Consider the following 26,857-nt stretch of genomic DNA (forward strand, 5'->3'; position numbering starts at 1 on the left):
AAAATGTAGGTTTAAAAGGAGGCCGTGATCCCGCCCGTCTCTAAAGGGACAAAAGGAAGCTTAAATTTCAATTTCAGACAATTTACTTGCTTCCATGTCTGAAGTCCCTAAAGGCTCCAAATTCCAAAAATGCGTTTTCTGGGAACAGCTTCCAAACCCTGATCCTTCTCCTAACATCATCAAAGATTGATTTAAAGTATTTTCAGGACTTAAATTTCAAAAATTTAGCAGAAGGCCCCGGAGCTCATTCTCTAACATAACTATCAATAATGATTGCCTGAATTAGTCTCTTTCATTAGCAAGAGGTTCCTAATTCCACCCCCGCTCACCTAACGTCTTCAAAAGCAGCCAATAAATTCCGGTTTTCGAACATCAGTTTCGAAGAACTTTCGGGGAATGGTCTCCGGATCACCCTTCTCTCCAACGCAATTAATAATGACTTAAGGTTTCGTTTTTAGACGGTCCTATGAAGCCACCAAACCCTTCCTTCACAAAACTTGCCTCAAATTGACTTCAATTTCAAAAAACAATTCGTGAAGTTACACCGAACACCGTCAAACCTGCTCTTTTTTCCTATCGTTATCAAACAATGCTAAAGTACGATTTTGGGGCTTCAATTGCTAAAAGTTTCCAAAGGAGAACAATCTGCCTTATGCAACTTTTTTCGACGTTAGTGAATCCCCTTAAGGTCACCAAAATTAGTCTATAACTGTATTTTTCAGATACTAATGTTGAAAAATATCCAGAAAAATTCACCGACGCCTCCCAGTTTCCTTAACTCCACCAAAGATAGTATAAAATTATGCTTTTAGAAATATTTGCCTGGAAGAGACTCCGAACGCTCTCTTCCCAAAAATAGGCGAAAATTAGTTTAAGTTCCAAAAAAATATTTCGTTTGGAATTTTCCCCGCGCGTTTCCTCTTATCGTTATCCAATATAGCCAAAAATAAGTTTTTGAAACTAGTGCGAAGAAATTTCCGGAAGAAAGGAGCCGGATCCCCTACTATCGCCAAAGACAGTCAAAATTTGCGTTTTAGACTTCAATTTCGAAAACTTACGTTAGGAGATGACCGAAGCCCCCACTCCAGTAAGGTTTACAAAGATAACCCAAAAATTGCATGTTTAAAACTTCAGTTTCGAAACATGGATGAGCCATGATCATTTCTAACACAAAAAAAAAGCTTTAAATTGACTTCAAGTTTGGAAGAATTTCAGGATAAGACCCTAACATTACTTTTCTCTAAAGTTTCGAAAAAGTTCCCAAAATTGAGATTTTTGACGTCAATTTTGAAAATTTCTCCTTGGACCTTGAATATCCCCCTACTCTTTTCGCCTCACACAATCAAAAATTGATTACATTTTGTTCATACGACAATTTCAAAATTTTTCTGGGGGAGACTAGTAACTTTTGGCATTTATTACTTTCTTCAAAGATAGACATTGTGCCTAAGGTATTCCCCTAGTACTAAACTTTTCTTACTTTTCATAAATTCATCCGTCATCTTTTTTTTTTTTTTTTTTTTTTTTTTCAACCAGAACTTGGTACAGAAATTGGAAGAAAGATGGATAACGACATTAATTATTGGTCAAAATATGCAAATTACTCTTGAGGGGTGGCACATTTGGTCTGTGCACTCGGGCGGCCGATACCTAGGATTGACCCTGCCTCTCATTGAAGCTAAGATTACCTCCATACTGTGAGCTAAACTTCAGTTTTCCAAAGCTTCTACATTGCCTTTACAGATGAGCTGCACCATGATTGCGAACTCTCGCTGGTATGGTAAACTAATTTTAACTATCAGTGTAAAGGTAATCTTCGGTGCGAAGATAATCCTAAAAGGACTGAGGACATCTGCCTCAACCCGATTGTAGCTATTCTAGATTGAAAATTACCAATATGGATGAAACTTGTCTGAATGTACTTTTATAACCCGGAGGGTTTTGAAGGCTTGCCGTGGGCAGGTAAACGGCAGTATCTGCAGAAATAAATTTTAGATATATTAGAAGAAACGTGTGACTTTTTTCGCTCCTTTTTTTCAGCGGAAAAGAAATGAGCATACTTGTACAAAAATGCTAACGTGCAACATAGCAAAAAAAGAGAAATATTTGCAGTTATTGCCCTTTACCTGCCCACAGCAGAGTATAAGTGGATTAAGCAAGAGAGCATTTCATGAGTTTAAAGCTACGGGGCTATTTACAATTTTCATGCTATATCAAGAGAAAAACTTTCAGCAATGTGTCACAAGAATCCAGGAACCCTTCTGAAGTATGAGAGAAGTGCAACATAAGCCATTAAAATTTTTCTCTCTTTTTGTAATCTTTATTTTTCCCTCTCCTTTAAAAAAAAAAAAAAAAAAAAAAAAAAAAAAAAAAACATTTTTAGTGATATGCTTTAAGCGAGTATGATCGTCTTTAAAGCTTTCAAAAGCAGTAGCTGAAAGCAGTTTTAAAAATAACGTTTTTTTTTTTTTTCATAAATTGTTAACGATTTTTCCAGAAGACCCCATCTCTCTTCTAAGTCCCTATGCCCTCCTTCGCTAAGTTCTTGAAAAATGTCTTCCTTTGATAAGGTTGTTTGTGACGCTGACGTTACATCAAAAATTACTTGAAATTGAAGTTCTAAAATGCAATTTTGAGCTCCGAAACCGAGTCTTTCTTTAACCATTGGGATACACTCTAGTTTCATGTTTGAAAACTCTCTAGCAAAACAGCAAAATCTAACAGTTGAGCCAATGTAAACTTTTTGAAAAACCATAACACATTTACGATTAACTGCAACTGTAATGTTCAAGAAACAAAACTGTTTGTATTCCCGGCTCGATTCCAGTGTTGTGAGAACAGTGTTCTGTTTTATTCCACATAAGTATGAATCTATTTTAAACAATTTAAGCATTTCAATTTTTCAAACTTTTTGTGAATCACAAGGAAGAATCGGCATGTTGGTAATGAGCATGTCAGTAAACAGCTAAGCGCCTCTGCTTCAGCATTCCATCCTCAATATTAACTTGCCGTTTTTACCTAATATTAAAAAGATTGTTTTGTTAAAAGATTGATTGATCATCAAGAAATATATTGGTTCTGGGGATATAGATAGCTAACTTAAATAAATATTTCATTCGAACCTTCGAGCTCTTAATTGTTGCATATTTATTTGTCAAATTTCGACGACAGAACTTATTTCGAGAAGTTACGCTTTGGTGTGTTATGGTAATCAAAACTTTGGCGGTTATCTAACGTTTGAATTTGGCTCCTCAATTTCAACTTTGATGATTATTTATTAGTTACTGAAGAGACTAAGGTAGCAGGAAATCACTTGAATAAATTGTAAGATTTTAAGCAGTGGTTGTATGTAAGGTAAATGCAAGGTTCTTTAAACATATTACCTACTGTTATCAGTTATTAAGTTCAGGAAAGATATAAAGTATCAATGTGATGCTGAATTGCAGATTACCATTGTAACATATTGTATACTAATGAGCATAGACTTGTAGCGCATGCGCGGTTGCCAATGCTTTGGCTGGGAAAGTCAGTCCATGGAGTGTGAATAAAACAGTTAGACGTTCATATTACTTTGTCCTCCTTATTTTGGTATTATCATTCCACACACGTTGAAGAACCCAACCCTGGATGTTTTCTAACTATATAACATGGTGGCAGCTCACGGAACAACAAAGTGGAAATTGATAACAACCTGTTAAGTGCGCTCAACAAATCTTGATTTGGACCTTGCAAAACTGTAAGTAGAATTTTCTTATTTCGAGATGGAAGCCAAATCGCCTACAACATTATGCTTGGAAGGTAACGTTCCAGAAAATTGGAAAAAGTTCAAACAGAGATTTAGTTTTTATCTAGAGGCAACAGAAAAAACAAATAAGGCGGATAAGTTAAAAGTAGCATTGTTGCTAACATGTATGGGCGAAGACTGTTTAGATATTTTTAATAGCTTTGGATTAAGCTCCGCGGACTCTGAGAAATACGACACTGTACTAAACAGTTTTGATAATTATTTCGCACCGAAGAAAAATACAGTTATAGCCAGGTACAAATTTTTCAATTGCGTTCAGGGGGAAAACGAAAGTGTTGATTCTTTCGTGACGAATTTAAAGGTTTTGGCTAAAGATTGCGATTTCGAAACGCAGGAAGAAAATTTAATTCGAGACCTTTTAATTATTGGCATAAATGATGTGGCGGTCAAAGAAAAACTTTTGATAGAATCGGATCTAAATTTAGAGCAGGCCGTGAAATATTGCCGTGCTAAAGAATCGAGCACCAAGCAAATTCAACTAATGAGTCATGCGTCTTCGGTCCTTGCAGTAAAAGAGAAAAAGAATTCAAGCGCTTCTTTAGCTATTAACAAGCGTGCGTCATCGAAAAAGAAAAACATCGTGGATCATTCCGAGAGTGAAAGAAAGGCGGAAGTAAAAAAGAAATGTTCAAAATGTGATTCTTATCATCGCTACGGGAAATGTTTCGCTTTCGGAAAGCGGTGCTACAAATGCGGTAAAGAAAACCATTTCGCTAGTGATTGCAAGAATAAAAAGATAAATTTAGTGGATAATACAGATGACTCTGATGAATATGAAACCGATAGTAATGAAATTAGTGTAGCATCGGTTGTTGATGGAATCAATTCCGAGTGGAAAGAAAAAATACATATTAACACCACTAAGGTATCTTGTAAAATTGACACGGGTGCGGAGGTCAATATTCTTTCACTATCATACTTTAAAGTAATTAAAAGAACTGAAAATATTAAGAAGACTAGTAAAATTTTGAGATCGTATACAGGACATTCTTTAAATGTCATAGGAACTTGTGAATTTTTGTGTAAATATGGCGATAAAGCTGAAGTCTTGGAATTTTATGTTGTTAAGCAAAATTCGAGTATTTTAATTGGCTTGAGTTCTTCTGAAAAGTTAGGATTTATTAAAAGAAATCAAATAATTTCAGTTGTTGAAAATGTTGATTTGTTCAAAATGTACAATGATGTTTTCACTGGCAGTTTGGGTAAACTTTTGTATACGTATGACATAAAATTAGACAAAAATGCAGTTCCAAAAATTTCTGCACCTAGAGTTATACCAGCGTCTTTAAAGGGAAAAGTTAAGGCAGAGATTGATAACATGGTGTCAAAAGGGGTACTTGAAAAAGTTACTGAACCAACAGACTGGGTTAACCCTATTGTTGTAGTACAGAAACCAAACAAAGAAATAAGAATTTGTATGGATCCCAGAGGCTTAAATAAGTATATTAAAAGAGAGCATTACCCAATACCAACCCAGCAAAGTCTTTTTTCGGAATTGGAGGGAGCTAAATTTTTCAGTGTCTTGGATGCCTCAAGTGCATTTTTACAAATTCCTCTAACAGAAAAAAGTTCTAAATTGTGTACCATTGCCACGCCTTTTGGACGCTATAAGTTTTGTAGATTACCGTATGGATTAAGCAGTTCACCTGAGGTGTACCAGAAAACTATAGAAAATATATTTATTGATATAAATGGTATTTTAATATACATTGATGATATACTTGTGTTTGGGAAAACTCAAAAAGAACATGATGCCAAGTTAAAAGCTGTTCTAGATAGAGCTCGAGAGCATGGTTTGAAATTATCTAAAGAGAAGAGTAAAATTGGAATGGATTCTGTTAAATATTTGGGTTTTGATTTATCGAAGAATGGACAGTCTATAAATGAAAACAAAATTAAAGCTATAGTAGAATACGGCACGCCAAAGAATAAAGCAGAACTTCAAAGATTTTTAGGTATCATTACATTTCTAGGAAAATTTATACCAAATTTATCTGACAGAACAGGTATATTAAGGAAGTTACTTGGAAAGAATGTAGAATTTGTATGGAGTTCAAATGAACAAATGGCGTTTGAAGACTTAAAAAAATGTGTTACAAACTCTCCTGTTTTGTCTTTCTACAACAAAGATAAACTCTCCACAGTGTCTGTAGATGGGGCATTCCACGGTATTTTTGACATTATGTAGAGTCCGTAACGTGACCTTTTTTTGCGATAACTTTTTAATTTACCGTTTGATTTGCAAATTATTTTAATATTAGCTGGTGTGTTGGTAGGAAAAGATCAAAATAAAATAATATACTAATCAAACAGTAAATTAAAAAGTTATAGCAAAAAAGGTCACGTTACGGACTCTACATAAATGTCAAAAATACCTTGGAATGCCCCAGATGCAAGTCAATTTGGACTGGGTGCTGTTTTGATACAAGAGGGTCACCCAATTGCATACGCGTCATCCTCATTGACAGAGACACAACAATGTTACAGTCAAATAGAGAAAGAACTGTTGGCAATTTTAATTGGTTGTAAAAAGTTTCATTATTTTATCTTTGGAACTAAATTTTTGGTTGAAACTGATCATAAGCCTCTAATAGGTCTATTGAAAAAGCCTATAGATAAGTTGTCCCCAAGACGTATGGTTTTAGAATTATTTAAATATGATTTCGAACTAAAACATGTACCAGGTAAAAAATTATATATCGCAGATGCATTGTCTAGGACACCGTTGAAAGGTAGTGAAGATACTAGTTTTTTAGAGGCAGGAGTAGCAGTTGTTCATAGAGTCCTATCAGCTACTGATGAGAAGACCGAAGTTCTAAAGATTGCTACTAGAGATGATCCGGAGCTAATTTTAATAAAAAAATACATTGAAGAAGGTTGGCCGCAAAGTTTTAAACAGATGCCTGAGAAAACTAGAAGCTATTGGGACAAGAAAGCAGAACTTCACTGTTACAACGATTTAATATTTCTGGGAAATAGATTAGTAATTCCCACAAAGATGAAAGCTGAAATTTTGCAGAACATACATTCAGCCCATCAAGGGATAACATCTTGCATAAACAAAGCTTCAAAAAACGTATATTGGCCAAATTTTTGTGAAGATATAAAACAATTCATTAATGCATGCACAATTTGTCAACAACATCAACGTGCTAATGTAAAAGAAACTTTACTACCATACAGTATACCAACACTGCCATGGGAGGAGGTAGCTATTGATTTCATGTATCTACAAAAAAACAGACTATCTTTTATGTGTTGATTACCATTCCAAATTCATAGAAATTAAGAAACTGACAAAGAAAACAGCAGAGCCAGTTATCAATGCACTGAAACAAATTTTTAGGACACATGGTATACCACGCAGGTTGCATTCTGATAATGGTCCACCGTTCGATAGTAGACTTTTCCAAAATTTTACTAAGTCGTATGACATAGAGCCTGTAACATCGTCACCTAAGTATCCAAAATCAAATGGAATGGTAGAGAAAGCTATTGGAACGATGAAATCAATTTTACTAAAAGTTATTAGAAGCAAAGGAGATCCCAACCTAGCAGTACTGGAATACAACAGCACTCCAAAATCCAGTTTGTTATCACCGTCAGAAATGCTTATGGGACGAAGACTTAGAACTGTAATGCCACAGAAAACATCTCTTCTCACACCAAAGTTCCCAACAGATGAAACAATAAAGATTTTAAAAAAGCAGCAAAATAAACAGAAAGAATATTATGACAGATCAGCTGTAAAACTGTCAACTCTAAAGAAAAATCAACCAGTTTTCGTACAGCTAGGGCACCGAGATTGGGCCCCAGGGACAGTTATAGAAAAGTTAAATGCACCCAGATCTTACTTAGTGAAAACAGCGGCAGGAAGTGAACTTAAAAGAAATAGAATTCACCTTAGACCAGATGAGAGTAAAGAAAACATGGAGTTGGATGTAGATAAGGAAAAATTAAAATCACCATCCACCCAAATAGTAAGGGAGGATTCATCTGAAAATCCAACTGAGACTCTGCCTGATAATGTCTCAACCCCCAAACAAGAAAAACGCATAATAAGACCCCTCAGGTTCCAGGACTATGTTTAAAAAAAAAAAACTTTTGACATTTATTTTTCTTGAATATTTTAGTATTTTAGTATATGTTTAAATTGTGATTGGTTTAGTAATTTTTGCACTTATTTGTCTTTATCATTTTAATCTTTAGTGCATGCTTAAATTGTGTTTGGTTTAAATCAATTTTTTTTTGTTTAAAAAAAAAAAAAAAAGGACGTGTAACATATTGTATACTAATGAGCTTCGACTTGTAGCGCATGCGCGGTTGCCAATGCTTTGGCTGGGAAAGTCAGTCCATGGATTGTGAATAAAACAGTTAGACGTTCATATTACTTTGTCCTCCTTATTTTGGTATTATCATTCCACACACGTTGAAGAACCCAACCCTGGATGTTTTCTAACTATATAACAACCATAATTTAAGTTAGCCATTTACTATATGAATTTACTGAGATCGTGGTTGCCGGATCGGTAAGACACCGGGCTCGTAACTGAAGGGTCCCGGGTTCAATGCCAGCTGATTCTCTCTGTTTATTAATAGTGAATGGGGTACGTCACATCTGTTGTAGTCACTAACTCTTCTAAGTGAATAAATACCTACCTCTGTGTGCTGGACCAAGGATTGCTTGACTTCTGGTCTAAATGCAAAAAACAAAGCTGTTCAATGTGCCCTATCCAACCAGTTAAACCACTAACTGCGGTAGGCACAGGAGACCCTGGAGTGTGGTATAATATATGAATTTGCTTTTGTTTCTAGAATGGTTTTATATTTATTTATTTTAAATAAATAAATTTTCTAAATGCAAACAAATTTAGGATGTTAAACATAAATCCATTTACATGTTACGCTCGACGCAAAGTAGACAAACATTATCTATTTTTAATTTGTAATGTAGTAACTATACAATACAGAAAAGAAATTAAATATTCAGTATTCAGCTGAATGTTTGGTTAGAACTTATCTGAATATTTGGCAAAATATAGTACTTGATACACCTCTAATTTGAATCCTTCACATTCTGCCTCAAAGCAGAATATTTTATAATGTTTTGCAACGTAAAATCATTTGACGAAAATTGTTCTGCAAGTATACTTCAAGCATTGTACTCTTAAAAACGTGACATTTTCTGCTGATCGGGTGCCCAAAATCAAAATCGTTGCATCTTTTTTTTTTTTTTTTTCAGTTTTTAAAACTTTAAAACTTGACTTTCTATTCATTTCTGTTGAAATGAGAAACTTCTGGAAACATCATAGCTTTTAACCAAATGGCCAATTAAAGAGCACTGAATTTACAAAATTAGAGTTGATCATGAATAATCACTATAAAATCAAAAAAACTTTAACAAGGTGTAAAACCTGAACTAATTGAGATTCTCTAAAAATATTTTACATGCTTTCTAAAATGAAAGAAAAACGATAAAATGTTTTATAAAAATCCGAACCTAGGTGTCAAATGAAGTTTGTTTTTTTTAGTTAGTTTTACATATCATGAAGGAATAATTTAAATAATGTTTATAAATAAATAAATTATTACTAAAATGATAAATAAAATGAGTCAAGTTTGGGTTGCGTATAATAAAACACTACGAAACTTTCTAAATACAGCAGACCCTCGTTTTATACGGGTTTATTTTAAACGCGGATTGAGTTTCGGTTTTACCCGGATGCGGCAATGCAAACAGATAAAAATTTCCCCTCTTTCAAAATCCAACATCCTAAAGATTGCAGATTTCGCATAATCAACTGCATTTTGGTATGCTAATTATCGAGCTTGGGCCACTAGAGGCAATTTATGCAGTTGGTTCCAGAGCTCTTTCCAGAAGTAAAGTTATTTAACTCGCACATTTCAGCTGGAAGAAGAGCTTTTAGGAGTGACAAAAGAGGCCAAAACCAATGAGGATACTGAGGTCGGATACGCACAACCAAAAACGGTCACATAGAAAATTTTGAGCCATTCCCAGACAATAGAAATGATCTTTCTGATTTGTTAGTGAAGGAAGACTATCATGGAAATGACGCAAATGATCATGGATGCATCAATGCTCTGCCAAGAGTTACAGAAAAAAATTCTTATGGATTGCCAAAAGACTATCATTGCCAGCTCCTCTTTATAAGCAGGACACGAAATTAATTTATGTTTTCTTTATACGTGTTGTGCATAAAAGTCGATATAAGTACATATTAAACTTATTATACAATTTTGTCATCACCAGAATGAAGTATTTTGTTATCTACGGAACCAAACCCCTATTTTAACACTAGTAAGAGGTCTCAATTTACGCGTCATTTCCGTGGAAAGTAACCGCCGCATAAAACGAGGGTCTACTGTAATTGAAATATTTTCTGGATGCAAAGAGATTGAAACATCTAACAAGACACTCAATTGTCGACGTGTTTCAATGTTGGCATGCTTCCAAATCATAGGTTTATGGCGGAAATTGCAGTGGATGAAGATTAATTGGAAAAATTAAGGACAGGAACCAAAAACATTAGAAAAATTAGACTCTTTTCAGATCTATAAGAAATATAAGATAGCTGTGAAGCCTGAAGAAGAAAACAAGGAGAACTTTATAAAACAAATGTAGAAATCAGTAGAATTTCTGCAAATATCTTAATTTTGTACAAATTCTGCTGATTTCTGTAAATTCAAAGTAAATATAAAGTTTCTGCAAATGACTTAGCGTATTAAACATCGCGAGCTTTCTGCCAAATTATCGTAATTTGCGGAATTACGGATTTTTTTCTAATTTAAAGAAATCTGCAGAATTTCTGCAAAATTTTATCTTGAGTTGGAAGTTATTTGTAGAAAATGTGCAGTTTCTGCAGAAATTTCATAGAAATCGATAGAATTTCTGCAGAAAATTTGTCTGAGTTTTCCTCTCACAAATAAACAGAATTGTTCTGCAGCTTAGGCCTCTGTTCTGTGACATACGTCGCATATTTAGTAATATTCTGCTTTGGGGACATTCTGATTTAAAGAAACTAAACTTTCAGTTGTTTGATGCCTGGAAGTAACAAACTGACTCATGGAGCTTACTAGCATACTCAAAACATCAGTTCCATTTGATATTTTCTTTTTTTTTTCTTTTGAGCAATGATATCATTATTATGTTTAAAATGAAACAATGAATGTATTACTTGTGTTGTTTCAGTACAAAGAGGATTGTATATTTTATTTATTTCAATTTGGTCAATCGGACTTGTTTCTTTTATCTGCTTAATCTTTATTTTTTAATTATTTATAGGAAATGGGAAAGAAGAAACAACCAGATTTTCAGAAAACTAAACTTAGAGTCGGTCGCACACTTCCAAAGGGAAGAAATGTCACAGATACTTCATTTAAGTCAAAGAAAATCACTGTGCCTTCACAAAAAATAGAGAAAGCAGTGAATCTCGAGGTATGTTTCATCTTTCTATGCATTTGTGTATGGATGATCCAAAAGTCATGCTACCTACTAAAAAAAAGTTTAGCTTTTAAATATTATTTAAATTGCAAATTATTTAGGATTACTTAAGTTTCGTTTAAAGGAACATGAAAATGACGTTAAAAAACAAGAATTGAACAAATCTTTGATTGCCAAACATTATTGGGACACAGGGCATCATTTTGTTTTTTCAAAGGTAATTTGCAGACTTACAAATGTAGGAATTCGATTTTCTGGAAGCCTTTTAGTTCACAAAAATTTAAATAATCTTTGCAATGTGTCTTTTGCGGTTCCGCATATCTCTCCAATCTTAATCAATCTGTTCAAATTTACATAATCTGACACGTCAAATCATGCCTCATCACTCGCTGAGATCTGATTGTTCCTCTTTTGTTTTTAAACACTCTCATGACCATGTTCCATTTCATTTGCTTGCTTTGCACTTAGGAAGGAAGCTATTGCCTCTGAAACATGTTTGTATTTTAAACTTTTAAATCTTTTATTTGTGCTTTTAAATATTGTTTTTGACATTTATCTATTTCGCTTGTTGACATTCAATTTATGTTTATTATTACATTTTGATAATTTTATTTTTACTCTTGAGCAGTAATTTTGTGCTCTATGTTACAGTGATGGAGATTTTTTGAAAAACAGGTAGGATGTAAATGAAATGGTTATAAATTTATGTTGAAGTAATGTTTCATGTTAAACTACATTTTGTGCTAAGTTAGGGTTGCCACTGGCTACTAAAAAGCAACTTTTGCGACTATTTTTGACCATAGGCGACTATGGGGACTTTTTTGATCAAAAAAGGCCTAAAAACGACTATTTTTCAAAAATTGGCGACTTTTTTCATGTTTTGTGATGTTTATTGGGAAAAAAAAAGAAAGAGCGATGGGTACTATGTGCTCAACACGTGTGTCGAGAAAAATGCTTCCTCTGTTTTAGATTTCAATCCTTTTGCATCTTGTAAACGTTTTCATGTTTTTAACAATTGGAAATTATTTTGGCATACGCTATCTTTTATAAATTTATTTTATGGTTTTATTTTGATAAATAATAAATAAATAAATCTTTGGAAGCATGCCAACATTTAACTTATACGTCACAGATTATTTTTCCCGTACTTGAGATTTCAATCCTTGTGCATCTTGTAAATGTTTTTAAATTTTTGACAATCAGGCTTAAGTTAGGTTGAATGCAGCTATAAATGCACTGCAATTTGATATGTAACTTAAATATTTTTAAGGAAAAAATATTTAAATTAAAAATTCATTTATTTATTTATTTTAATCTGAATATTATCAAAATTAATTCAGTAAACTTCTTTTTTTGGTGTTTTTAAACAAATCATAAGACATTTTTTATTTCAATGAAATTTTTCATAATTTTTAAAATCCACAAATTATGTATATTATTCATTTATGTTACATTAGTAAATAAAAGAAAAATGCTTTAAAATTACACTTACTTTTTATCTTCATCCGACGGTCTTAGAGAATTTGGTAAACCATCCAATAAATGTCATCCATCGACAAGCTCAGCTTTTTCAACCATGGTACTTGTTACTCTTCCGAAAATGCGTACAACTTTCACAAACAACACTATGTCATCGCCTTAACGTTAATGTGTACATCTTTCCCAAAAAACACTATGTCAGCGCATTAACGGTAATGTCTGGCGAGAAGTGCAAAAGTTTCAGTATCGGGGTTGCCGGCGATAACGCTTTAAAATTGTATTACCGTTTCAAACAGTTCGTCGTGTTATGAATGGAATAAAAAATTTCCCTCTTATTATCAAAGATAAAGCTATTATCATTCAGCTATGAGTTGTGGTCCCTTTAGTGAGATACAGCAGCTTGGATGGAAATGATTGAGCTGGCGGTGTATTTTATTTAATCTCATTAGGTTTTTTTTTTTATCATTTCTTTTTTAATACAAACATTTCTGTTCAGTATATTTCGCAAACCTTTTATTCAGCGTAATATCAATGGTTTACGTCTAATTAGAATTATGAACTGTGTTGATACCTCCATTGGTTAATTTTTAATTGTTGCATTAAGATGCTTTTTTAACCAACACGCATTCACTGTTCAGGGCCCACAAGAGGCCATATCAACCTTGTCAGAAACTTGGGGCGCGGTCCTTAGAACGGCCCCTCTCTTGAAAACTTTTTAAGGGGATGGGGTCTGGAGACCAATCTGACAATGAGTCCACCTTGACCTTCGGCGGCCCTGTTAATTTTCCCTTGTACTATAATTAAGAATAAAATAGCTGATTGAAGAATGCAGTTAATTTCTTGAAATTTCAAGCACTCATCCATCATACAGAACTACAAAAAGTTATGTATTTTTTAGTCAGTATTTCAATTTCTCCGTAATTATATCCCGTATTTCTGTTTCAACCGATATATCAGACAGATAGAAATCTAAATATTGTTACCATGGTAATAGTTATATATCGATATATGACTATATACCGATATATGACTATATATCGGTATATCGCCCAGCCCTAATGGGCACACAAATCATATAAAAATTATCTGGAAGAACTGAGAAAGTTAATAGACTTTGAAAAACAAAAAATTAAAAAGGTGCAGAGAGAAGAGTAAAACAGTATCAACTGAACAACTCGAAAGAAAAGGCAGAGGATACTTGAAAGACAAGGCTCATCGCACAGATAAGAAACTCAATCATGAGTCTCCAGATTCTCAAAAAGAATTAGCTAACCAATGACTGAAATCAGCTATTGAGAAAAGTGATTTATCCGAAATTAGCATAGCAAAAGGAATAGAAGGTCAGAAAAGTTGCAAGAAGGGGGAAGAACAAAAAGAAACAAAAGCTAAAACTTATTGTTAACTACAGAAAAACAAAGTTTTATTGATTGTGTAGCTAAAACCTTAAGAAATGTCTTAAGTTTTCCATTTTTTCATCAAAGTTTAAATGTTCAAAATTTTTAACTATGCAGCAATTATATGTTTGTTTTAATCACACGCAAAACTCAATTTATAACTCCTTTATGTTTTTGAAATCAGAGTTAAGTTGCCTTGAAATCAGAAAAAATATTTGAAGGTTTTTTTGTTTTTTTTTCACTTTATGACACTTGAAACTGGACGTTACACATAACATCTTCGTGATGTTATGTGAAAAGAAACTTACATTTTTAATATCGTAATTCCATCAAAAAATGCTAAAAACGAACTAAGTAAATGTTGAAACAAAAGTTAAATCTGAGAAGTAAAGGCTGTTGTCCCAAGTGATTGACGCCAAGGGAAAATCAATCTACTCAAGCAATCAAAATCAACAGCAAATAGCCTCCCGATCTTTGTTGCATACGACGTGATTTTCAATCTAGAATCGATTGAGACAATATTGTAGAAAATTTTTCGTTTGTATAATTTAAATTAATTTTAAATGAAAATCTCGCTTGGCGACGGTTTCAGAATAGCAACCATACACGCACTAAAAACTGAGCAACTTTGCGTCCTACTACAAATCCCGTAATGATATTGGGGGAAAAACAGTTATCGATGATTCATAAGACTTTGAGGGTCTTGATGATAATTTTTAAATTTCATTTTCATCAATTTTTATATTTTAAAGTGTGGATGTTTTATAAAACTTGTTCAATCTACAGACATTTAGTTTCAATTTTCTCATGCAGGTGTCGCTGAAGTAAGAAATCTGAAAAGTAACCACTCTTGCTCTTTTCCTAAATTACTACCATAAATCACTTAAGCTTTTCCCCCCTTTTTCCCAACACGAGCCACTTGCGAGCTCCGCCTTTCTTCAAACTCTGATAACAATGTTTCTCGAGGGCCCAAGGAATCGAGTCCCCATCGAGAAGTGGTTGAATGCGTCCCTTTTGCTAATTCCAGCGTTTCACTGAGGCATTTCGCAATTTTTAATTTTGTCGGTCTGTATTTTGTTATTGTGAATGCCATTCATTAATAAAATGAAAAAATAAAATAAAAGCGATTTTTTGGCTATTTTGAAATGAAAAGCATTTATACATGTTTTTTATTTATGAGATAAATGTTAAATCATAGTGCATTTGATTATATGTGAGCAAAAATTTTAAATTTATCTGAACTTGTCACGTTTGCTGTATTGTAGAGTTTGGTCTGAAGTTACCGGTTTAACGATTGCTTCGGTTTAGTCATTTAATAAAGGGATTTCTTCTCAGGAAAAAGCAGGCGCTATCAAATTATATGTATTGTTCGATAAACACTCAGAATAATTTCTGAAATTTCAACTTTTTATCATAGTTTTCTTAAACACATTCCTTACTTAATATCCCCATGAGAAAAAGTATATGATTTGCACAAACACAAACATCGTATATGAGCAATAAAGAGAAAAACGAAAGAGGAAAAAATGTGCAGACCAACTCCAAGAAGCTTTCCTGTTTTGAAAGTTTTAGGGTTGTGACTATTTTTCGAGAAAATGAGGAATCTCCTTTCAATAATGGTTTGGAAAAGAATTTGATACTGTTAAATTTATTCTTGTCTTCCTTTTCATTTTCTTTTTGATTTTCCCTCATGCAAATTGATCATTAACTTAATTTCTTCAAAATATTTAACATTTATGGCTCCTTTTTGTTCAGTATTTCCGTAATAAATACCTACTCAGCACATAACAGTAAATTTTAGTGGGGGGAGGGGAGCTTCTCCTATGTTGTCAAAACTTACAAGAGACTAAATTGTCATCTGCAATGGTACGGAAAGGCTTGGAGGAAGCAATTTATTCTGCAATCGAGGCATTTTTATCTGAAGTTATTACCTTCAAATTAAATCAATCAAATATAGATTACTTTGTTCCAGGAAGGTTTCACTCAACTGGAATTGGTAATTAAATAATTCTCGAAATTCATTCTTTTAGAAACGGTTCATTGGATATAAAGTAAATATAAAATCAGAAACATAATTCACTTATTATTGGCAACTTTTTACATGCAATTTGATGACTGAAGATAATGAATAAATTTGCGGTGATTATAAATAAACATTCATACTCGAAATAAATTGCTACATTTTGCTGAGGAGCGCCTCAAATCGATTGTACACGAGGAACTCTGCAGTTTATACAGTCAATATGCATCACAGCTCACAAGATGAATATATACACATATCATTCAAAGCGGAAAATGGTTCACTCAACTGGAATTGGTAATTAAATAATTCTCGAAATTCATTCTCTTGGAAACGGTTCATTGGATATAAAGTAAATATAAAATCTCAGAAACATAATTCACTTATTATTGGCAATTTTTTACATGCAATTTGATGACTAATGATAATGAATAAAGTTGCGGTAATTATAAATAAACATTCATACTCGAAATAAATTGCTACATTTTGCTGAGGAGCGCCTCAAATCGATTGTACACGAGGAACTATGCAGTTTATTCAGTCAATATGCATCACAGCTTACGAGATGAATATATACATATCATACAAAGCGGAAAATGTTTCACTCAACTGGAATTGGTAATTAAATAATTCTTGAAATTCATTCTCTTAGAAACAGTTCATTGGATATAAAGTAAATATAAAATCAGAAACATAATTCACTTATTATTGGCAATTTTTTACATGCAATTTGATAACTAATGATATAATGAAAAATGTGGCGGTGACTATAAATAAACATTCATACACGAAATAAACGGCTACATTTTGTTGATGAGCGCCTCAGAGGGATTGTAAACGAGGAACTCTGCAGTTTATGCAGCAAGTTACCTTTTTGAATCTTCGATTTCAGAAAATTTCGGAGCAAAGTTCCAAACCCTTTCATCTGTTGCCTTAACAGCATTGAAAGTGGTGCATAAATGCATTTTTATGGTGTTATATAAAGGGAAGAGGGTGAACGATAAGACTTCAGGATTTTTTTTTTTGACATTGAAGCTCTCAAAACGCAATTTTAGATGATCTTGGATTTTAAAGAAACGGGGGTTCGAAGGCTCTCCCCGGAACTTTTTCAAAATTGAACGCCTGAAATTGAATTGCCTTCGATGACCTGACAAGAAAAATAAGGTTCCGGGGCTTTCCCGGGATTTTTTTAAAATCAAAGTTTTAAAGCCCCAAATTTTAGGCGGTTTTTGATGATATTGGGATGACGAAAGATACGAGCCCTAGTGGTTTATAGCCCCAACACCAATATAAGCTTTTCAAACCAAATTTTATTTATGGAAAAATTTTCGGTCTCAAAACTTTTCGAGCCCTTGCCGACTCCCCCCCCCCCATTCCAGATCCTACACAAAAAAATTCTCTTGACTCTTTTTCAGGATTCCTTACGGTCAGGACTTTTTCTTTCTTCTCCCTTTCTTTTTCGGGGATTTTCCCTTTTCTCCACTTTTTGCTCAGTGCTGTCCCAAGGTTTGGTATTCGCACATGGAAGTTGGGCCGTGGGCCCCCTTTTTTCCACTTATAGGCCGATTACTGAATTGGCCATGACCTAGGGCCCCTGCTATTTAGGAGCCCCAATTGGCTAAAACTGGTTTAGCAAATGGCAAAATTTGAAATGTTTGCCTACAAGAGGACCCCGAAAAAATATCTGGAATGGTGCCCCCGATATCTTAAATGGGGGTTCCATGTCTATAGTTTCTGGGGGGGAGGGCAGAACCAATATAATGTTTTTCAATTAAGTTTGATTTACGTTTTTTTAGTTTTAGTATTACGGTTACTAGTTTTTTTTTATAATAAAATTGAATGAAAACAAAGCTTGAAAATTTTCGGGTCCCTCCTAACTCCGGGCCCCCGAGCGTTGCGGGTTCATGCGGTACGTAGTTACGATTGAATGTAAGCACTCCAGTGACAGTCAGGGAATACAGATGGGTGAGTGCTATCATCTAGTGCAAGGACAGTCAGTTTCTACTGGCGGTTAATTTCAAATTCGAATGTAACAACTTACCCCGGTCTCCCCTACTGCTCTTGGGCAAGTTATAAAGCGATCCACATAAGATCAATATAAATAATATTTACAATATGTATATTTATTTGCAATTATCAATTAATACAGCATGGTTATCTATTTATTTATTATTATTATTATTTTTCATGGCCCTATAGTTTTATAAAACATGTTTTCTATCATTCTTTGAAGTTTTAAAATATTTCCTTGTAATGACACACAGGTGAATTACTGAAACATGATATAGACTTGAGTTAGACCTATAAGGGAAAATATAATGATGAAAAATGGGGAGATAAAGAGTAACCGAGATTTTTCTCGAATGCTACGCATGTTAGTATGTTTCACATAAGACAGCATCTTTATTTTCAGAAGAAAAAAAAATAACTTCTTTGTTGTTTCATTGTTTGCTCAAAAAGACATTTTGAATTTAGGGAGAAAAAAAAACACGATTACATTCTGAATGAATTGTTACTTTTTGGAAAAAAAAAATATGTTTACATGCTCTTTTGATCAAAACTGTTTTGGAATCAAACCTAGCTTAATTATTTAATATCTATATCGCTGAATCTTTGATGAGCACTGAACTTTAATGTCTTGTGCGTTAACCATTTTATGAGTCATCTTTATTTATAGCAGCATCTTTATCCTATTGTTTTTTTCATCTACGAATCAACGATTTGAATAATTTACTCTGTTATTACGTTAACTCACTTATGTTCTTACAACTCCTCACTGTTCAGTGGTATTTCATTAGTAAATTGTAACTTGAATACGTTGCAAAGAGTAAAGTTTCTGCTTTTAAAAACTGCATATTTGAAAAAAGAATATGTTTAAAAAATTTTTGATGACTTTCTTTGTTTTTCAGTTTTTAATTTAGCATGTTTCATCAGTCTTTTTCGTTCGTCATTCATTTTTATTTATCGTCGAAACTTAATATTAACAGAAAACAATTTTTAAATATTAATAATGTAAAAAAGAAAATAAAAGTCAATCACTCAAGAAACCAGCACTGAATAAACTTAAGTGTAGCACTAAAATCCTTTGTCAAACTCCAATCTTGTTGCGACTTCTGGATAAACGCAACGACACTTTCTGAAATTGACACCCTCTTTTCGTCTTCACTACTGTTTTACGCTGATCAATTACCCTGATTGAAACACATTTGATTTTCATAAGATGTGTGAAAGTAATCATTATTAAATGACAAGAAAAAATTGTAACTTTGAAAAATGAAAAAATGCTAATATTTTTCTTTTAAGAACAAAAAAAAAAAAGAATTAAAAAAAAATGTGGTTAAAGCAAAATTTGCCGCCCCTGAAAATTTTGGCGTACTTAGGTCTATTGGGATATTGGGCCCTGGTGTCAATACCTTTCAGAAAAACTAATTCCCACAAGTGCATCACAAATCGCTCCGAAGCTAAAATTTGACCATTTGTTGCTCTTCAACTACATGTTGAAAGAGCAAACCGGTCTTCGACTTTGCATTTGCCTGAAGCAGGGCTCCCAAATGGTCCGCTTTTCCCGCCACAGTCCGTTTTTTAGGGTAAAGTCCGCTTTAGACCGCTTTTTGACATTTTGGTCCGTTTAGTCCGTTTTTATATTGTTTTTACTCAAAAATCAGAATTTAAAAATTTTCAATACATTATAAGATATTGTGTGCTGACGTTTTTTACACTCGAACACGCGGCAGCGGCGCCATTTTTCTATTGAACCTGACTTTCTGGTATTATTTCGCCGCAGATTGACGTCATTACTCCTCCTTCAACTGCTGTAGCATGGAAATCTAGCAAATGGAGAGATTTGGGGGAGGAGTTATGACGTCAAATCAAAGCATTTTGCTACCGATATTTCTCACGGGTTAATATGCCTTTGAAAAACCTTGAAAAAAATCAAGAATGTGTTATCAGTGCAATTTTCTGAACTTGTGTTCGATATGTAGCATCGCAAAAAATTACTTTCTGTTTATGCGAGTTCAATCTCTTTGCATCTTGTTAATATTTTGATATTTTTGACAATCAGAAGTTATTTTAACATTCATTAATTTAGATTAGCTTATTTTATGTTTAATTACAATAGATAATAAACTACTTTTTTTTCCGGAACCACGGTAACATCAAACTGTTTTGGACTTCACCAAAAATTGCTTGCTGGGTTTTGAGATTTAATCTCTTTGCATCTTGAAAATATTTTGATATTTTTGGCAAGCGGAAGTTATTTTGACATAACACCTCCTTAGATTAGCTTATTTTTTGGTTAATTTTAATTGACAGTTAACTTTTTTATTTTTGGAACCATAGCAACATTGAACTTTCTCGCACTTCGCGGAAAGTGCTTGTCGTGTTTGAGATTTCAATCTTTTGCAATCTTGTAAATAATTTGATATTTTTGGCAATCAGAAGTTATTTTGACACACTCCGCCATAGATTAGCTTATTTTTTGTTTGACTTTAATAGATTATAAACTACTTTATTTTTCGAAACCATGGCAACATTGAACTTATTCGCACTTCGCGGAAAATTGTTTGTCGTGTTTGAGATTTCAATCTTTTTGCTTCTTGTTAATATTTAGATATTTTTGGCAATTGAAAGTTATTTTGACATACGCCACCATAGATTACCTTATTTTTGTTTAATTTTAATAGATAATAAACTTTCTTATTTTTGGAACCATAGCAGCATTTCACGAACACGAACTTCGCGAAGAATTGCTTCTTGTATTTGAGATTTAAATCTTTCTGCATTTTGTACATATTTTGATATTTGGCGCAATAGAATGTTATTTTCACATATGCTATCCTAGACTAGCATATTTTATGTTCAATTTTAGTCATGTTTAGTTTTAGAGAATATTTTTTTTTTTAGAAATTATGCGAACAGTGAACATACTTTGCGAAAATTTGATTCTTGTGTCAAGATTTCAATCCTTTTGCATCTTGTAATTATATTGATATTTTTGAAAATTGGAAGCTGTTTTGACATGTGCTACCTCAAACTAGATTATTTAATTTTATTTTTAAAAACTAAAACTTTGTATTCTAATTTTTTTAAAATACTCATAATGAGTATTTTCAATTTGAAAATATAGCTCTATGAATCTGAACTTACACATTTATTTATTAACCTCTAATATTTTTGAATTTAGTCAGTCAGTAGCGTAGCCAGAAATTACCTCCTGCTTTGGTGTTTGGTCATGAACTCTCATATGTATATAAACTTACTATATTTAGACTGGAAATATGTGTAAAAACCAAAGGCTGTGGCGGGGGAGGGGGACCTCCTAGGCTCTAAACTAGATCTTCTTGTTTTGCTGTACCTTATATCAAAATGAATGGGGTCGTTTCCAAAATTTTAAAAGTATTTTTTTCTGAAAGAGCATGTTTAAAAACATAGGATCTGACCATTTTTTAAATAAATTCTTTAAGTTTAATATTAAAAAAAATTACTTTAATCGGTGTGCTTTCATTGTTTACACTTCTGTCGTGTAAAATCACAAATGATGAAATGTCATTCAGTGTTGCCATTCACAGTACAAAATATTTAATTCGTATCTTTGCTCACGTGCATTGGCAATGATATGGTTGATAGCGAACATATAGCGGGATTTTAATTCGCTGCTTGATTATCATAACGTGGAAACACAGTAGAAAGATGAGCCAAAGTGCATCATTTGTGACGTCATAAAGGCCACGCCTTGTTTGAAAAATCGGACATTTAAAAAAATTAATTAAAAAAAACCTGTTGGGAAAATGAAAGTATTTTCTAGGTCCATGTTATTTTTTTCCCTCATTCTATCCATTTCAATGACTAAAAGTAGTAGTTTGAATTAAATCACCCCATTCCCTTTAAACTGGTTATGTGAAAAATTTTGTAAACTACTATGTGCTAAGGTGTTTACTGTAATAACTGTATCTAAAAGGTCTTTATTAGGTATACACTGATTCATCGGTCACTTAGGTGATTATTTTAAATTAGCCAGTTTTTACCTCTTAATTAGTAGAAAATTAATTTTATAATTAAAGTTACTCTGTAAGATGATCAGTTACATGCTTGCTTGTCACCCCCCCCCCATCCAAATGTTTGTGTAAATAATATAATGCAATGGATGAAAAGTTCAGTTGTACAGAAGGTGATAAGGATTTATCATTAAAAATCATTATTATGGTTAATTAACGAATTATCTTCACGTATTTAGTGCCAGGCAGCTAATTTGCCTTTTGGTGCTTCCCTGAGTTTAACTATGAATGGTCCTCCCAAGGTGCTCTTTTTAGTCCTAACTGGTCCTCTTTGGTCCCCTTTTTGATTCAAAGTGGTCCTCTTTTACCCTTTTCTATGGCTAAAATGTGTTGGGAGCCCTGCTGAAGGGAGAGGGGCTCGGTTCCCATGACAGCTATTAACGCCTAATTACTCCCCTCTGTGTGAAGCTGTTTAGAGAGGGCCTTTATTTTCCCCCCGTATAAACCGAGTGAAAATCCGCGCCATCTACATTTGAAAGTTGGCAAATGAAGATTTTAGCTAAAGTAAACAAACAGCCTTAAGTTTTGATTTTCTTGTATTTTCTAGATGTAGTGATGTTTCAAGATGTTGTATTGCGTGTTTGTGTCATGCAATGTAGTTTTTGAGTTAGCAAATTAAAAAAAAGATTATTGATAAAAGCAACTTCACAGATTCAAAATGCAACTTAACTGTTCACTCTGAGGAGACTATTTAGGCAACTATTTTTTAAGTTTCAGGTTATTAAAGCACCTTTTTTTTCCGAAGATTAACTTGAAAGAAGGAAATTCATTTTTTTGAAACTGCATTGCAATAAAATTGTGTAATATTAAATTACTGTTCTCATGTAAATTATGAGGTACTGCCAATTTTTTCGATCAATTTGTGCTCTTTTTTTTTCTCTAGGACCAACTGAAACTTGTGGGGCATCACAATCCCAAGACACAAATTCTTACTCTTCAATGGGTTTCTCATTACATACAAGCTAACTTCTCCATTGAGCACTTGCCTCTCATTTTAGAAAAGGCCGAAAGAGCGACATTGGATGTCGATGCCGGCGTCAGGCAGGCTGCCATAAAGCTTTTAGATGCGACCTTGAGCCTTAGTTCCAGCTTGCAAGTTGAAGGACACATTCGATCCATTATTTGCAACCTTCGCTGCGGGATGACCCATGGCGACATCAAAGTTCGGAAAGACGCTCTCCATTTCCTGGATGTGTTGCTGAGGAATCATCCGAAGCTTTTGAGCAGCTATCATTCATTGCTGAGCGTCATTCTGGACATGATATCCTCCCGTTATGCCAGCAAAAGTCACCGGAAAAAGAGGAGGACTTTGCCCGCTGTGTACGATGGGGATATTAAATCTCAAGTGTGGCGCATGGACGTCTTGAAACGGTTCGAAAGCTTGCTGAACATCATTGTTGCAAGCTTTAGTAGTAAAAATGAAGATAAGGAAGATGGGAGAACTTTGTATTGGTCTGCACTCAAGCCCTTGTCTCTAGAATTAATTCCTGGGAGAGATTTGGAACCCATAGAATATGATCTGTCAAAGGACCTGAACTTTTTGTCAAGTAATGTAGATAGTCAGGTGTGGACTTCAGATATGTTAAAAATCTTAATCGATGAAATAACACCAGTTCTGATGGATGTGTTTGCTGAAGAAGTTTCTGAATTTATATCACAGATACCAGGTAATTCTGTATTTTTGACACTTTATTTCTATGGCCGAATTAATTGCTCGTTCACAGTAGGAGCAATCACATAACTGTTCATGTCGTGTTTGGAACAGATATGAGTTGTATGGCATCCAGCAGCAAAGGAATGTGAGGGGATAAAATAAGAAATTGGAGATTACTAGTGTGAATGGTGGGAGAGACACTTAGCTTGTTTTTTGAAGTGGTAACCTTGACAGGGGGGTGCTGCGATCTATCTTGGCATAACGTTTAATAATTTGATAATGTGATGATTGAACATTTAATAATTTAATTTAATAATTTTTTTGAAATGTTATAATAACATTTGTGATAGAACCACCATTTGTATTTTTCGACTGCTACTTGTATCTATGGTAAGTGCAGGGTACTTTAATCAGACACTTCAGTGAATCAAATCTACAAAAACAGAACAAAATCCAACTTCAAAGGTAAAAAAAAATAAAAAAAAAAAATCAATATTTGAATCAATTGAATCAAGTATATGTGGCTCATAAATGTGTTCATATGTGTAGCAAACTAAGCATTTACCACAAACATTTGGTACATCAACACAGTTTCTTTTTCGTTGCTTTCTTTTTGTGAAATGAATGGTTTTCTTTTTCTTTTTTTTTTTCAATAGTGAAAAGAGATGAGGAGGGGAGGACTTTAGTGGGGGAAAAAATATATATATATATAAACCTATAACATGGAGTTTCCAGTGTAAAACTTGAGAACTCGCATATCTACATGTTAATTAACACTAGAATTACAGCGGTCTTCGTATACCTAGAAATACAGCAAACATAGCTAGATAATGTAGACACGCGCACGCCGTGTGGAAATACATTTACGGCTGTGCAGATACATTTGCCGCAAATATGTACTTCGCTCAAAATTTTTGAAATAATATGAATTTGAAACAATGGTTTTCTTTAAAATCTGTTGATAAATTAATGAAATTAATCTCTTGCTTTCATGGATACATAACACAGGGGGAAAAAAATGTTTTTTCTTCGGTGTCCAGAGTTTGAGAATTGATTTTAGATATGTTTGAGGCTCTGAATCGAAGTAGGAAATTAGTTTTTCTTTAGCAGTTCTACTTTTTTTAGATAAGTGCTGCTGTTTTACCCAAAATGTGCAGTTTTAACTCCATTTTGCGCTCTTCTATAGCAAGTGTAGGCTTCTGAAATATTTACCCTATTGTCAGCCTGCAGTCTAATTACTTAAAGGAAAATTCACCAGATGCAGTAAAAGTTTGACAAGTTTAGTAATAAAGCTTCAACAATTTAACCCTTCAAGCGGCCGTGACGTAAAATTCCTTCACCCAACGATGTATCGAAGAGCGACCGTGTCGAAAAATTTCGCCATGAATATTCTTCCATAGAATTTTACGCCGCAGCCGTTCTCGAAGCAGAATATTCAAGGCCAAATTTTTCGACACGGCCGCTCTTCAATACATCGCTGGGTGAAGGAATTTTACGTCACGGCCGCTTGAAGGGTTAAGGCCAATTTGAAAGTTCATGCTTGCGCGTGATGTGTGATGAGCTGGATCTTTGTATACAGTATTTTTCAGGGCCGGATTAATATAATGGGTGACCCAAAATAAACATTTTTGGGGGTATCCTCTGAAGTCAAACCTTATAAACATTAATGGGGAACCACCATTTCAGGGGTGTTGAGGTGTTTTACTACTCATTCAAAATATTTGTTGGGAGGCAGAGTATCCCTCACTTAAGTACATGTAAAAAAAGGTAAAAAAATAAAAGAGAAAACTTAAGAAAATTAAGATAAAGTTTTCTTAAGTAAGACTATTACAATTTTAGTCACTTTAAGGCTCTTAAAAATTAGGGATCGATCTACAAGAGTTTAATTGAACTATTTGGTAATCAGTCTCTTATTATTTGTACAATACAATAGGAATAAAAAAAAATCCCTGTTTTGTGTTTTATTTGATCTATAGATGTAACTTAATCCTCTCTCTGTTTTATATATATTTAAATGTTATATCTTAAAAATTTGAGCTTCTGGGCAAAAACTGATGTCATATTTGAACTCAGGGTACCAAATTCATACGAAATCAGTTCCACAAACCCCAGTACCAAAATCACTGTTCCCCTGTGTAATTGAAAGCACAATAGGCTTTGCATTACTAAAAATTTTACCTACCCACAGTATATGAAAAAAAATACACCACAGTCATGGAAAAAAATAAGCGAATTTCAGACCTGGAAAAGTCATGGAAAATTGAAATTTTCATTGAAATTCATGGAAATTTATTTCAAGTCATGGAAAACTGTCCTGGACAAAGAGAAAGTAACTAACTAAAAGAGCATTAGAAATCTTGAGTGATTTAACACTATATCGCATAAAAGCTATTAAAAGTGGAAAATTGAACAATCCCAAAACCATATCTGAATTTTGAACTCTCATTGCATCCTCTTCTGTCGCTGCCACTTTCCTTTTTTTGCGATGTGATTTTTCTGCTTGGACATCACTGGTTTGGAATAAACTTATTTCAACTAGGGATGCACCGGATATCCGGTACCCCCGGCCTATCCGGCTGATTTTTTAACTATCTGGAACTATGAGGCATCCAATCCGACGAGCCACTCCGGATCCGGATATCCGACAGTTTTTTGACGGATATCCGGGCAGTTATCCGGTAAAAATGTGAGAGACATCCGGGGTTGATGTGGGGTTATCCGGAACGAAATGAGGGTTTAATTTTGAATTTACTTTTGCAAAAATTCCAGTTAAAGCTTTCACTGTTTCGTAAACTTTTCGATGATGCTTTCTCTTTTAATTGCTGCTTCAAAAATGACCATTCCTCTTCAAACCTAGCTTCTGGCATTCCCCCGCGTCCCCCCCCCCCCTCTCCTTGGCGAATCTGCTGACGGTATGTTGCCAATAATTTCTCCCTCTCTCTCTCACTCTCTCTGCTTTAACATGCTGAAGTGGAAAATCGACCTTG

The 26,857-nt window shown here is 33.8% G+C and overlaps 1 protein-coding gene across 1 annotated transcript in view; it reads left to right on the forward strand.

Moving 5' to 3' along the window:
* The first annotated feature begins 2,795 nt into the window (after positions 1 to 2,795).
* The window catches only part of LOC129223288 (testis-expressed protein 10 homolog), a 32,779-nt gene continuing 8,717 nt past the window's right edge, over positions 2,796 to 26,857 (forward strand). Inside the window, exons 1-3 of the mRNA XM_054857854.1 lie at positions 2,796 to 2,863; positions 11,109 to 11,261; positions 23,100 to 23,883. Of these exons, the coding sequence (XP_054713829.1) occupies positions 11,112 to 11,261; positions 23,100 to 23,883 (934 nt within the window). The 5' untranslated portion in view covers positions 2,796 to 2,863; positions 11,109 to 11,111. The remainder of the gene's footprint in view (positions 2,864 to 11,108; positions 11,262 to 23,099; positions 23,884 to 26,857) is intronic.

Source organism: Uloborus diversus, chromosome 5, assembly GCF_026930045.1.
Source record: "Uloborus diversus isolate 005 chromosome 5, Udiv.v.3.1, whole genome shotgun sequence".
Taxonomy (NCBI): Eukaryota; Metazoa; Arthropoda; class Arachnida; order Araneae; family Uloboridae; genus Uloborus; species Uloborus diversus.